Source organism: Chenopodium quinoa, unplaced genomic scaffold (genome assembly GCF_001683475.1).
Source record: "Chenopodium quinoa cultivar QQ74 unplaced genomic scaffold, ASM168347v1, whole genome shotgun sequence".
Taxonomy (NCBI): domain Eukaryota; kingdom Viridiplantae; phylum Streptophyta; class Magnoliopsida; order Caryophyllales; family Amaranthaceae; genus Chenopodium; species Chenopodium quinoa.
Window position 1 is genome coordinate 531015 of NW_018742890.1, and position 15236 is coordinate 546250.

The following is a 15236-nucleotide window of genomic DNA, read 5'->3' on the forward strand; positions in this document are numbered from 1 at the left end:
CTTCGGCAGGAAGAGGAGTCATCTCTTTCTGTTCCTCTTGCTTGTCCTCCTCAAGACGAGGCTTTTTAACTAAAAGAGGGGCAGCCCGAAACTGCCCAGGATGAAGAACTTGCCTCTTTCTCTTCGGGCTTGTCATTCCTTTGTCTGATGAACTTTCAGGAGAGGGATTTGCTTCAGCTGGCTATCCTCTATTCTCTTCTTCTTCGTCAAACTGCAGCAGAAGGAATAGGGGGGCAAAGAGCAGTATAAGCATAAAAAAAACCAAAAAAAACCAAGTCGAAGCTCAATACTTAGCAAAAAATTCATGAAAATTCGAAGAAAAAGCTAAGTAAAATGAGTAAGGCAAAAGGAAAAGAGAAAAAGAAAAGAAACTTAGACAAGTCTTGAAGTCTCACCGAAGTCTTCAGCAGACGCTAGTCTTTAGAATCTTCCTCTTGTTCGGCTACTTCTACCCTCGGCCCAGCAATGGAGGTAGAAGGCTCAGCTCCGCTTCGGGAGACCGCAGCGACGATAGTTGCAGCTGCGTCTTCTTCGGCAAAATGAAGGAAAAAAGGGTCGATCTTCTCGAACCAGGGCTTCTATGTCTAGTACTCAAGAGTGCTGACTATTTGAAGTTGATAAGTCTATTTTATATATATTTATTCCCCGTCCCAATGGTCATAATTGTGTTTATATGAGCTCTATGGAGCCACTTTTATTACTAATGTGCGTTTTCTAGCGTTTCCGTAGTTGTGGTATTGTTTTACAGGAAACTGCGGATTTGGAGCATTTCCCCAGTCTTATTGGAGCCACTACGAGCATTGGAGTAGGAACGCACTACTATGACCACATTCCGAAGCCCAAGACAGCGTTAGAGAAATCAAACCGATGATTAAGGGCTCTGTGAAGAAAAGAAGAGCTCGAGGCAATGGACTGTGTTTCAAGACTTAAGAGGAAATTCGTTCGGGCTAAGAAAATAGCCCAATTGAATAGCCCAAGTGGAGGTTCCATTCACCTGACCGGGTAGGCTTCGCCCTGAGGCGCGCCCGGCCGGGCGAGGTATAAAGGAGAGGGCAAAGCTTCGCCCTATCTCGTGCCCGACCAGGCGCGAGCGAAGATTAAAAGAAGAAAAAGGTGCGCCTGGACAAAGCCTTGCCCGATCGGGCGCGTGTTTTCAATAGGAATTTCGGCAATTTTATTTCTTCTTTAATTAGGATTTTTGAGCTTAAGTATAAATACGCTTTTTAAAGCGATATTTGAGCACCTTCTTCCATGAGTTTAATTCCTTAGTTTTAGTTTTAAGCTTTTAATTAATACTCTTGATCCCTCTCGACACTTTTAGTTTATGCAATTCTTTACTTCCGTTCACTTTGGTAACGATTTCTTCCCCCTTTATTTTCAGTAATTTAATTGCTTTGATTTAATATGCTTTGTTTAATTGTTTTGCTTAGTTTAGATTTTAATGTGTGAGTAGTTTATTTTCTAGGGTTGTGGGGATCCATAAATAATATGAAGGGGTAATTTATTATTGTTGATTGTTGATGTTTCAGATAAATTTCCTCACTAGACGAAAAAGATAAAAAGGCACCGGTTCAAACCCCCCCCCTTTGGCACCGGTTTTGAACCGTTGGGTATTTGAGGGATGCCAAATCCATGAAAATTTGGCACCGGTTCAAAACCGGTGCCAACTAAAGCATTTAGCACCGGTTAACCGGTGCTAACTACATGATTTGGCACCGGTTAACTGGTGCCAACTACATGCTTTGGCACCGGTTAACCGGTGCCAACTACCATGGCGGTTTTTTTTTTATTCAATACTGTTGGCACCGGTTCAAAGCAAGAACCGGTGCAAAAAACCCCACTTTAGGCACCGGTTCCGGTCAAAACCGGTGCAAAAAATACCCCAAAAAAATAAAATAAAAAAAATTTGCATTTTTTTCACTTAAATTGATATAGAAACATTAACATATATATAAAGTTAAATATATTCATTAAAAAAGGCTATAATATTACAATTTTTGTCCAAAAAAAATTAAATAATCTAGACTTATCTCTGATCGACCTTTCTTGCATTTCATTTAACTAGATGTCTTGGTCTTGTGCTGGTGGCTGCTCTACTGGCTGTGTTTCTGCCCTGTTTCTGCCATTTCCTCAACTGAGGCACCATTATACCAATTACTACTATCATACCCCTGATAACCACTATTATAATCATTAACTTTTGCTTCAGCTAGTTGGGCAATCAGTTGAAACACAGAATGACAAAAGTCATGAAACTAACCTATAAAATGCTGCATTACTGTTGATCGCACCTGAAACTTCTATGACATAATCAGCATCAGCCTCTTGGGATAGTAAAGCTTCATCGTGTTCCAGTTTTGTCTCTGCCGGCAAATGCTTTGCACTACACATACATCAGTCTTGTGAATCATACAGTCAAAACACAAGATAAGACTACAGCAAAGAGTAACAGTCAAATGGGGAGCAAACAATGGTAATGCTAAAATTAAAGGACAACTCAACGAACATTAGCAGAATGGTGTACAGATACAAGCCAAAAAAAAAAATGAAACATAAAATTGTGCCTTGCATCACCTTTCTAGTCTCTAACATGATATATTGATAATCAAGGCTATACCAAAGTTTATAAGCCCTATAATAGCCTATTCGTGTTTGGGACTTTAGGGTAGCCATCCCCTTTTTGCCAGAAAGATAATAAACTACTTCCTTAGTTTCTCAATTGATGCATCCTTGAGAGTTGGCACACAAACCAATAGAAAGGAGAGACAGAGTAGGGAAATTAACATAATTGCTTATGTGTTAACCTTTAGCCATAGCATGTAAAGTAAAAATGGAGTTGGTCCTCACTTAAGTTGAGGGCAAAAATTTTACACATAATTTTTTACTAAAAGGAAAAGGGATGCATCTATTGTAAAACATCCCAAAAAGGAAAGAGATGCATCAATTGAGGAATGGAGGAAATATGAAATTGTATGAGATAAGATTTAGAGAATAGGCTATGCTAGTCCTCTGTCGATTCACTCAAATAATTTTATAAAGACATTGGAATTTATAAAGGTAAAAAATGATACTTAACTTGCCATACAGTGGGTTCTATCAACAGGAGGCTGACAGACTTGGGGAACACACTCTTGCTAATTAGCAATGTAGAACCCTAGTAATCATGTGCAGTTCCCATATAGAAAGTACATGCATTTCAAATGGACAAATGCAAGTTTGTGCACCCTTTCTTACCTCATATTCTTGCAGTCTTAAGAGCTAAGATTAGTGAGCGGATCATAGGCAATCTAAGTTGCAGAGCCAACAATACATTTCATTTGAGGGACAAGCATGAGTGTCTCATTAGCATTCTGTTTCCTTCTAAACAGGATATCCTACACCAATGATAGCTTAATCAACTAGACAGTTAGTATATTTACTTTTTACATCGATGATATATAATCCTTATTGTTCAAAACTGAGGGTAACATCTTCTGAGTTTCGTGGTCCTGAATATGACCAGGATAGCCTTGGAATTATGCATGGATAGCACTCCATACATTCCACAATATAAAGCTTAAAAGCTTGCATGCAAACTTAAATTAGAAAAGTAGTGCACCGGCTTTTACATGTCTCCTTGCTTAACAACCCCCCCCCCCCCCCCCCTAATGCCCCCATTAGCTGCTTCCCTTTGTATGCAGCAAAGACCCATCATTATTTCCCTATCATATACAAAATATAAGGCAATTCCGCACATGCGTTGCTTCTCAACAATTGAAACTAAAGAGAGACTTCTAGATGGTGCATACAGTAGCTTGCAATCAGCAAACACATACCTTTGATCTGTCAGAACCCATATTAAGCTTCTGCCCTCTTTGATCCTCAAGCTCAATGTTGTAGTCATCAATAGGTAGCAATCCATCACCATGTCTCTTGACAAGCATAGCAACAGTAAAATCACAATTAAATTCAAAAAATCAGCAGTAAATCAATCTTCATAGATTATAAAATGATAGATCTGACAAAGTAAACTGTACAGTCTCCGTCAATGTAGTCCAGCCACATTCGCATCTATTATATACAGATGATGAAAACCATTAATATACTACCCGATTCTCACCCACATACATAGAAGGCATATCATGCATACTTACTGTTGAATAAATGAGGTCAACAATTTCTCATGTGTTCTCTATTTTTCTCAAGAGACGAGTCCACATCACCAACTAATTTCCTCTCACGCACAAGTTTATCTATTTATAACATGAGCCATTTCTTCATATATCAACAAAAACTGATAGAATTTTCAGGCTATGTATTTTTCACCTAGAAACTCCAGTCATATCTGATGTAAACTAACCAACTTATTGGCCCTAACATAAACTTACTTTTAGTTATAATTGAACTTACCAGCCCTTTTCTAGACTTATTAGCGTAAACATATTAAAATAATTATAAACTAGAACATTTTTTGAGGAATAAAAAGAGGCCTCAACACCTTCAAATCATCATACTAAGCAGATAAACTTGATCAATACACATTTTTAGCTTACAAATATCCTATATGAGGGTTAATTTGAGGAAAAAAGAAGGCATTAAAATTTGAAGAACAATGTGTTATATATTGAGATTTATTGAGACTTGAGGTCTGACAGAGTGAGTGATAAAGGCTTTAGGCATTTTGTTTGTGAAGTGTTAAAGGCTTAAGCTACAAAATTATGAACTGTCCAGAATTCTAAATTGTGAAGCATATTTAAAAACCACCTAATGGTTCATTTTATGAACTGCTCTACAATTTTTGCGCAGAAAATGATCAAAACAAGGTGTAACCCCCTCTCCCCCAACACACACACACACAAAAAAAAAAAACTCACCATTCATCTACCTGCATCAATGTCTGTCCGTCTTAGTCAACTAAACATTGCCAGAAAATTGCAATAAAAATCACAATAAAATCGTAAATATAAACAACAATTTAATACAGAATTAGCAAGAAAATAAACATATCTAATCCAAAAACTATAAATCGCAACAAAAAATTGAAAAAAATTTAGAGAAAACAACAAAAAACAGTGTTAGCAGGATTCATTGATTATATCAATCGACTCTAATAAACGCTCAAAATTTGAATAATTCGGCAAACAAATTGGGTTTTCTACCTTGCATGATTATATCGACCGACTACGATAATTTATTATATCAATTCAAAGACGAAATTTTACCCAAAAATGTTAAAAAATCTCTCAAGTTTTGATAATAATTATTGCTCAGAAATATCAGGTGATAACTGATATCTAGTGTTAAGGAAAAATATTAGAAAAATTACCTGGTGGTCGGTAGCCGACGCACGAAGGACGACTGAGGGGAACGGAGGGTGGCCGGCGAAGGGTGAGTGGCGGCGGGTAGGACCTACTCTCTCCTTCTCCTACTTATTTTGTTTGACAAAAAATAGAAATAAAACCAGAACCCTAAAATTACAAAATTGAAAACCAAATCAACGACAAACCCTAGGTTGCGAAGAAATTCGGTAGATTAAGAAGACCACAATGGCCCAAATCTTACCTCGAAGCTGCTTCAATGGAGGTGAGAAAACTCAGAATGCGCTTCAATGGAGAATAGAGAGCACGAGTTCAATGGAGGAGATATATGGAGAGAGAAGGAGGTGCATGCAGCTGCTTCAATGGAGAAGGTGGGAATTCGGAGGTGGTGGCCTGGAAGAGAAGGTGAGAACGAGTTGAGGGAAAAAACAAGTTGAAAAATCAGGGGGAAAGAAAAGAAGAAGAAGAAATACGAGCTGAGAAGCCCGGTTTTTTTTTTGGCACCGGTTCAAACCGGTGCTAACTACTAAAGTGGGCACCGGTTTAAGACGAACCGGTGCCAACTCTATTGCTTTCTTCGTTTTTTTTTTTTGGTTCGCACCGGTTTGAACCGGTGCTAATTAGATTAGTTGGCACCAGTTTTGGTTGGAACCGGTGCCAACTCTGAATTTTCCAATCCCACCCATTTCTTTGGGCACCGGTTTTCAAGAACCGGTGCTAAAGAAGGGTGCCTATTTCAAAATTTCTACTACTGCCTATTGATTGATTTAATGTTATGCAATTAGATTATGCCTGGTTTAATTGTATAAGTTATGCAATATTGATTCGAGATTCAAGAGATGAGAATTGATGTTTAGGCTTAAATTATTTCAATAGGCAGGTTAATTTATAAATGGTTAAGTCAAGATTCGAGATATGCGATTTAATACCGGTAGATTAATTATGTGATTATAATACGTAGCGAAAGCCCTTTATAATCTAATTATTTATGCATTGATGATTGATCGTTGTGTTTTACCCTGGAGTTTTATTTATTGGTGAACCTATACCCTAGGCCATTTATTACAGATTATTCCCTTAGTTTAATTGTTAGTTTAATTCCCATAATATAAATTGGTTACTCGATAATTTAGATTATAATTAATTAATTAGAAATAGAAAGACCTGTTTCTCTGTGGATTCGACCCTACTTCCCTATCTATTTTAATTAGTGGTTTTAGGAATTACTTTTGATTAGGTGATACGACTTTAGCCTGTCAAAATTGGCGCCGTTGCCGGGGACACGGTTTTATTTTTATTTCTGATTATTTTTGTAGTCTAAATTATTTTCTTTCGTCTCAGAGAACGCAAGTTCTTTGGGACAGTTTCTCATACTTGTTTGTTTAGTTCTGTTTTTATGCCCAGGAGTTCTAGATCAAGTTACATTCCGTTTGACCCTGAAATTGAACGTTCTTTTCATAGACAGAGGAAACTTTTAGACAGGTACGAGCTACTTCCGAGGGTATTACACCTTTGGAACCCCCATCTGATTCCAGTGACACAAAAGTTTATTCAGAACTAGAATCAGAGATGACGGCTCAACCACCTCGCAAGCTTAGCGATTATTTGCAACCGTCCTTGGCAGATTTCCCACACCTTGCCCATACACCTGATCTCGAGGGAGTACAATTCGAGATTAAACCCCTGTTTATTACCATGATCGAAAGGAAGCAATTCAGCGGAGCTAAGGGTGAAGATCCAAATCTTCACATCTTGGATTTTTGCCAATATTGCAATACTATTAGGCAAGCTGGGGTCACGCAGGACCAAATCAGGGAGATTCTTTTTCCCTTTTCTTTATGTGGTAAAGCTAAATTATGGTACAATGGACTGAATAGAACTGCACTTGGTATTACTGACAGGGAAACTCTTGTTTTGAATTGTTATTACAAATACTACCCTACAGAGAGAACAACTTTATTAAGGAGTAAAATCCTTTTTCCCAAGAAGCAGATGAATCTTTATATGAAGCTTGGGAAAGATTCAAGGATTTGTAGAGAGAATGCCCTCATCATGGGCTAGCACAGTGGCAGATAATCCAAGCCTTCTACAACGGGATTGGATATAATTCAAGAATGATTTTGGACTCTGCAGCCAACGGAAGATTTATGAATTTAGATGTGAATATAGCGAGCAATGTTGTTGAAGAGATGGCTATTCATAATTCCCAATACGGGAATCCCAGAGGTTTTGCAAATAAGGGAAAACACTAAGTCGACTCTATATCCTTTTTGCAAGCACAATTGACTACTATTAGCCAGAAACTAGACAATACTAATAATTCTAATTCATCTTCTGTTGCTAACATTCTGCTATTGGTACTAACTCTGAAATTAATTGTGAACATTGTGGTCTTGTAGGTCATTGGGCTCAGGAATGTACCAGTTCGCTTGAGAAAATTAATGCTTTTCAGGCTTATAAGCAAACTAGTCCATACTCTAACACCTATAATGCAGGGTCGAAAAATAACCTGAATATTTCGTACAACAGTACGAATGTGCCTAACCCCCCACCGCAGGTACAATAACCGCGACAGAGGTACTACCAACCTCCACATCAGAGACCACATCAGACTGTTACTCCTCCCCCTGATTCTGGCTTGGCAGAAATCAGAACGAAGTTAGTTAATATGCAGAAATAGATGCAGGTTAGAGATGCGCAAATTGACTCAATCCTAGCACACAATAAAATCATAAATAATCAAATTGCGCAACTTTCTTCTAGTCTGCAAGCTCGCCAGCAGGGAGCCCTACCATCGCAGCCGGTGCAACCTACAGATCACGTGAATGAAATTACGCTGAGAAGTGGTTCAAATTACGATGGGCCTTCTATGCCCAAAGATGATGAACCTATCATTACAAAAATTGCTAATCCTGATTCTGTTATACCAGATATTGTTGTTACCAACCCTGCAGGGCTCCAGAAAAAAACTAACTCTTCTGATAATAAATTGCAGGGTAAAACTCAAGACAAGAGTGGAGATGTGCAGAAACTAGTTATCAAACTACCATTCCCAAATAGACATCTTAAGAGTAAGTTGGATAAGCAGTTTGGTAAGTTTCTGGAGGTTGTCAATAATTTGCAGGTAACAGTTCCTTTCACAGAATTAATTACTCAAGTTCCTGCATACTCTAAATTTATGAAAAAGATCTTGACCAGAAAAAGATCTATAAGTGAGGTAGAGACAGTTGCTTTTACTAAAGAATGTAGTGCTATTTTACAGAATAAGTCTCCACCTAAACTAAAAGATCCGGGTAGTTTTTCTATTCCTTGTCACATTGGAAATTTGATGATTGATAAAGCTTTATGTGACTTGGTTGCTAGTGTAAGTGTTATGCCATTATCTGTGAGCTCTAAATTAAATATGGGTGAATTAAAAGCTACCAATATTACTCTGCAAATGGCTGATCGTTCTCTTAAATATTCTTTAGGTGTTTTAGAGGATGTACCTATTAGAGTAGGATTTAAGCAGTCACACCAAAGAGGGACAGACTGCAGAGGTAACAAAAAATTACTATCAATTTCTTTGATTCAATACATGTACTGCAACTACAGAAAGCAGTCCAAAAAACTACATTCCTCCAAACCTTAAATCAATCAATCAATTCATAATACTAATACTAGTTCAATCAAAGAATACAACTAAGAATTTAACATGCAAAGAATTTCGCAATATGTAACATGCAAAACTGAAAGTGACATACAAATCGCAAGAAATCAACAAATTAACACATAATTTCTCCAGTTTTAACAAAAACTCAGCATATAATAATAAAATTGATACCTGAAACTTTCTATTTGGGTGATTACTCAATAGATAATCGAGCAGAAGAGAGAATCCAGCAATTCATATCAACTGTAAGCAATTCGAGCAGAAGAAAATAGAGCAGTAATGAGTAATCGAGTAATAACATTCGAGCAATCAATTGAAGGCGATTACATCTGAAAACCCTAAATAAACAAGCCAATACAACAATTTTAGCAATGGTAAAACCCTAGATTAACTATACTAACACAAATAATTAGCGAAATTGATATTCATTGATTAAAAAACTTCATTTATTAAAAAACATTACCTCAGAAGTTGTTTCAATGGAGGAGAAAGTTCAGAACTGCTACAATATAACGTAAAGCTAAATAACCCAGAAACCCTAACCTTGAGTTTCTGATTTTTGGTTTGAAATTGATTCGAATTTGTTGTTGTTGAAGACGCACGCACATCGAATTGGTTCAAAATAGACGCACCCAGAAACCCTAACCTCTAATATTGTAGAAAGAGAGAAGGAGAAGGAGATCGAAAGAGAGTAGAAATGAAAGGGAAAGTGGCGGTTATGGAGATCGAAGGAGAGAGAAGGAGTTTGAGGAAAGTGCTGAGAGAAAGCTCAGAAGCCCCTTCAATGGAGAAATTCGAGTACGCTTCAATGGAGGAGAGAGAGAGGCAGATCAGATGAGAGAGGAGGAAAGATCGAGGAAATAAAAGTAAGAGAAAGAAAGAGTATATCCGGGTTTTTTTTATTTTACAATAGGTTTTGCACCGGTTCAAATCGAACCGGTGCGATTAACTCATTTTTTGCACCAGTTTGGTTAGAACCTGTGCGAAATCCCTTTCTCCCTTTTTTTTCTCTCTTAAAAAATCTTTATAGCACCGGTTTTCAGGAACCGGTGCGAAAAGTGCGATGCCTATTTCACTTTTTCTACTAGTGGTTTTATATACCTGCTGATTTGGTTGTTCTTGACATGGAGGAAGATTTGCAAATTCCGATTATTTTGGGTAGACCATTCCTTCATACTGCAGGGGCAATAATAGATGTGAAGAGTGGTAAACTTACATTATGCGTAGGGGATGAAAATATTATTTTTAATCTACATAATGCCCCTAAAAGCCCCATGTTGGAAGAAAAGTGCTATAGTATTGACGTGGTTAATGTACATAATTTTTTTAATAAGCCCCAAGCTCACGTTAGAGATCCCTTAGAGGCGGTATTTTCTGTCACATCCTCCGTAGGAAAAGCCACTACATGGAAGGATGAAGTGGATGCTGTAGAAAGGGCTCTAAATTGTGTAGAGCTTGGATTTGAAGATGAACAAGCGGAGAAAAAGGAACAAATTGAGAAAAATCGGACTCCAATTGCTGTAGCGCGCCCGACCGGACGCGAGAAGAAGTCCGTATGCGAGCAATTTTGCCCGACTAGGCGAGATGGCGCCCAACCGGGCGCGAGAGAAAAGAGGACTTTTGCCTAAAATTCACCCGACCAGGCGCGAGAACGAAGGGCGAAAATAGAGTTAAGCTCGCCCGACCGGGCGCGGGAGCGGGACTGTAAAATGGGCCAACTTCAAAATGCCATATCTTTAACGTTTCTTAACGAAATTTTGCGTGTGAACTATTGTTGGATAGCTCTTCAAGTGTACTTTTCAATGAAATTAGAGTAACTGCATTATCATTTGTATAACAAAAGTTATGAACGAAATAGTGAGTCTGACTCATTTTTACCTCTTTTTCTACTAACATTTTGTTTCCTTTTTGTCCAGAATTGTACCAAGGAGATGTATTGCAATGATTGGAATGGTGATGGCTACGAGTTTGATGATGAGGGATAGTCTCTTGGGTTACTATTTTTTCTTTGAGCCAATGAGGACATTGTTTGGTTTGGTTTGGGGGGAATTTCTTGTGTATACAAGTACTCTTTCTTTCCTTTTTCTTTTTATTTTCTTTGGTGTGCTTAGTTTAGTTTTTATTTCTTTCTAGGGTAGATTTAATTGCTTTAAAAATAAAAATAAAAATCCAAAAATACGGTCCAATGAATGATAAATCATGCTTCCCTGTGCCCCTTGATGAAAAGTTTTTTTTTTTTATTCTTGGTTATTGATGATAGATATTGTGGATTAGTTGATCATGATTTGATGTTTGATTACCCTGAAACCTTAACATGAGTCAACTTTTCCCAACCACTTGTGAACATAGTGCTTGACTAGTTCATTTGGCTAAGAATGTGTGCTAGCTCCTGGTATGTCAAAGATGTTGAGTATTGGTTTTTAACTATGAGTAATGTTTGTATGACTCATTATTATGCACATTGAGGAGGACGAAGGCATTTGTTCTCTTAGGTAGCCTTCAGATGATTTTAGATACATTTGTTCCCTTCTTGTTACCCATGTTGTTGCTTGTGCCCTTTTATTGTTTATTTAGCCACATTACAAGCCTATTTTTGCCCCGTTGGTTACTAGTCCCAAGTTTGGCTTGGGGGAGCTATTAGTGAGTGAGGTGAGGGAGTTGTAGTGTGCACTTAATTTGCACAATGTGGGTGAATTTGAGAAGTTATCTATTTGTTCTTATTTTTGTGGATTGGAAAATTGAGATATTGTTGTTCAGAGTTGAAAAAAATTCCAATGTGAGATAAAAGAAAAAAAAAAGAGCAAAAGAAAAAAAAGTTGTTTCAATGTTCAATTGTTCTAACTGAAGGTTGATCAAAAGAAAGAAAAAAAAGAGTTCAAAGATTGTTTATCACTCTATTGCCTTATTGTTATATTTTATGAGTGAAGTTGTGAGTGTTGGGAATTTTTAATATAATTGGATGTTTGGTGAATTTTTGGTTGAGTTGAGTTGTGTTGGAGATGATTGGTCATTATTTATTTTTGATCTTGTTTTTATTAGGATTTGGCTCCCTTAAGCATGGCCTTACTCTCACATTTTCCCAAATATTTCCTACCCTTTTACCATAGCCTTACATTACAAGCTTTGAAGACCTTCCGACCTTTGTGCATAGTGTTATATGAATGTGAAACTAGTTGTTTATCAATGCAAAGAATGATTTGACATATTCCGAGTCGACTACTAGGTTGAGTGTATGTCTTTTAAACACACGAGTGCATGAGTTGGGAGGGCATTGTTCACATATAAAGGGGTGGTTGGTGAGCGATCGAGTACATCTTTTACTCGCCACATAAATGAGAGTTGAGTGTGTAAGCACTAGTCTTGAATTCTATATGCTCTTGTGGTTTTCTCTGTTTGACAATTGTTAGGGAAGATTGGTAGTTGAATGGATTTGATTGATTGACTTTGATACATGCTTATCGGATTTTCCTTGAATCGTATTTATTGGTGGGAAATGTATTTGGGGTGAAGTATTGATTTATTTGTTCATTGCTTTGCTTAGGGGCAAGCAAAGGTTTGTCTTGGGGGAGTTTGATAAGTCTATTTTATATATATTTATTCCCCGTCCCAATGGTCATAATTGTGTTTATATGAGCTCTACGGAGCCACTTTTATTACTAATGTGCGTTTTCTAGCGTTTCCGTAGTTGTGGTATTGTTTTACAAGAAACTGCGGATTTGGAGCATTTCCCCAGTCTTATTGGAGCCATTACGAGCATTGGAGTAGGAACGCACTATTATGACCACATTCCGAAGCCCAAGGTCGCGTTAGAGAAATCAAACCGTGATTAAGGGCTCGGTGAAGAAAAAAGAGCTCGAGGCAATGGACCGTGTTTCAAGCCTTAAGAGGAAATTCGTTCGAGCTAAGAAAATAGCCCAATTGAATAGCCCAAGTGGAGGTTCCATTCGCCCAAAGGCTTGCCCGACCACGTAGGCTTCGCCCTGAGGCGCACCCGGCCGGGTGAAGTATAAAGGAGAGGGCTAAGCTTCGCCCTATCTCGTGCCCGACCGGGCGCAAGCGAAGATTAAAAGAAGAAAAAGGCGCGCCCGGCCGGACAAAGCCTTGCCCGATCGGGCGCGTGTTTTCAATAGGAATTTTGGCAATTTTATTTCTTCTTTAATCAGGATTTTTAAGCTTAAGTATAAATACGCTTTTTGAAGCGAGATTTGAGCACCTTTTTCCATGAGTTTAATTCCTTAGTTTTAGTTTTAAGCTTTTAATTAATACTCTTGATCCCTCTCGACACTTTTAGTTTATGCAATTCTTTACTTCCGTTTACTTTGGTAACGATTTATTCCTTCTTTATTTTAAGTAATTTAATTGCTTTGATTTAATATGTTTTGTTTAATTGTTTTGCTTAGTTTAGATTTTAATATGTGTGAGTAGTTTATTTTCTAGGGTTGTGGGGATCCATAAATAATATGAAGGGGTAATTTATTATTGTTGATTGTTGATGTTTCAGATTAATTTCTATTGATTGATTTAATGCTATGCAATTAGATTAGGCCTAGTTTAATCGTATGAGTTATGCAATATTGATTCGAGATTCGAGAGATGAGAATTGATGTTTAGGCTTAAATTAGCTTCAATAGGCAGGTTAATTTATAAATGGTTAAGTCAAGATTCGAGATATGCGATTTAATACAGTAAATTAATTATGTGATTCTGATTAATTTATGCATTGATGATTGATCGTTGTGTTTTACCCTGGAGTTTTATTTATTGGTGAACCTATACCCTTGGCCTTTTATTAATGATTATTCCCTTAGTTTAATTGTTAGTTTAATTCCCACAATATAAATTGGTTACTCGATAATTTAGATTATAATTAATTAATTAGGAATAGAAAGACCTGTTTTTCTGTGGATTTGACCCTACTTCCCTATCTATTTTAGTTAGTGGTTTTAGGAATTACTTTTGATTAGGTGATATGACTTTAGCCTGTCAGAAGTCTCCTTGGATGCGGGGTGAAAGGCCCGGTCCTTCGAATTAGTGATCTTCGGGGTGTTTTTTTATCGGATTCCTTTCCTGGCTGATCCCGAGCACTTCGTAATCAACGCCCAAGTTTTCTTCGCACAGCTCTGAAAAAGTCAAGAAAGCAACGATTAGCTTGATCGAAAGAGTTAAGTGAACTCATCAGGACCGATGCTGAACATTTTAGGGTCTGGATTCCTTAAGTATCGGGGGCCGCCAAAGTAATTTGGATGATCTTCGTCTGATGGCGCCCGAATCCAGATCCACTGCCCCTTCCAATCCTTATCCGAGGTATCATTCGGATAAGTCGAAAGGAAACCCCTTTTGTCCTCAATCTGCCACCAACCAGGGCCCTGCCATTTATTGGACTGGGTGTTCGAGATCAACTTATGTGTGCAGCGAAAGCAGTGCACGCTCGGCTTAAGCTCGTAAAATAAGCAGACCCAGAGGTAGGTCATTATCCTTCGGATGCTAACGGGAGTCAACTAAGCCAAAGAAATGTTGTACCTGTTCAGCAGCTTCACAACAAAAGATTGGACGGTAAGCCCAAGCCCGTACTGCAACTGCCGAGTGTAAACCCCAATATATCCAGGTGGGGGACGACGGATTCTTTATGCGGCAGAGGGCATTCAGCACCAATACCCGTCCTCCTCCATTATGCCGTAGAACACCTCAAGTTGTTCGGCAAAGCAATACTTGGCGTCGTTTTTGACCCACCATGAATAAGGCGCAGTCGTCATTATGCCTTCATTCTCCTGGACATCAGTCCACTCCCTTTCCTCGGGAGTCAACGGCCTAGATGCCGAGGTCGCACTTTGGCCAGAGATACTGGCTCCTTCCGAGTCTCTCGAGGGCATGCTGGAAATGGGCACAACCCTCAGCGCAGTTCCCCTTTGGACAACAACAACTCCAGCCCTGACATTAGGGTTCTGGCCGCTGAGAAATGGCATCATTGCCAAAGGGCGATTCCGCCTCGGAATCAATTGCGGCATCTCCTCCTCCTCTTCCTCAACAATTGGTCCGGATTCCATGGGACTTTTTCCTCGGTCACCGGCCATTTTTTAGCAAAGGAAGTGTGAAAAATCAAAAAATTGAGAAAAAGGGGAAAGCTTTGAAAACCAGTGAAATCCGAACAAGTTTCATAGACAATTACCTCTATCAGACGCGGAATTTGTCGATCTATATGATAGGGGCAACGAACTTCAGTCTCAGTCTCGGGGTTGTAGAGAATAATTGAAAAGGGAAATCGGGTACGAAGTGGCGGTAGTGAAAAA

At 38.3% G+C, this 15236-nt stretch overlaps 1 protein-coding gene across 5 annotated transcripts; it reads right to left on the reverse strand.

Moving 5' to 3' along the window:
- Positions 1-1946: 1946 nt before the first annotated feature.
- LOC110726916 lies at positions 1947-9929 on the reverse strand. 5 transcript variants are annotated; one of them, XM_021906446.1, is made up of 5 exons: positions 9413-9929; positions 9121-9192; positions 3816-3909; positions 2261-2383; positions 1947-2171 (listed from the first exon to the last, which is right to left on the reverse strand). In XM_021906446.1, exons 3-5 carry the CDS (start codon positions 3905-3907, stop codon positions 2054-2056), a joined length of 333 nt encoding a protein of 110 aa, XP_021762138.1. In that variant the 5' UTR covers positions 3908-3909; positions 9121-9192; positions 9413-9929; the 3' UTR covers positions 1947-2053. The 5 variants fall into 5 exon arrangements, 4 of the variants coding, with proteins under 4 accessions (XP_021762138.1, XP_021762140.1, XP_021762139.1 ...); XM_021906448.1 differs by having other exon boundaries at positions 3816-3911; positions 9493-9927; XM_021906447.1 differs by lacking the exons at positions 9121-9192; positions 9413-9929 and adding an exon at positions 5542-6123 and having other exon boundaries at positions 3816-5447.
- Between the last annotated feature and the right edge of the window lie 5307 nt (positions 9930-15236).

Excerpts from the sequence above, each read along its gene's own strand:
- LOC110726916 (XM_021906446.1), bottom strand. The coding sequence starts at position 3,907 with ATGGTGATGGATTGCTACCTATTGATGACTACAACATTGAGCTTGAGG. Across the intron at positions 2,384-3,815 it reads TGGGTTCTGACAGATCAAAG|TGCAAAGCATTTGCCGGCAG; the intron begins GTATGTGTTTGC and ends ATGTATGTGTAG. Across the intron at positions 2,172-2,260 it reads AGTAATGCAGCATTTTATAG|GGGTATGATAGTAGTAATTG; the intron begins GTTAGTTTCATG and ends AGTGGTTATCAG.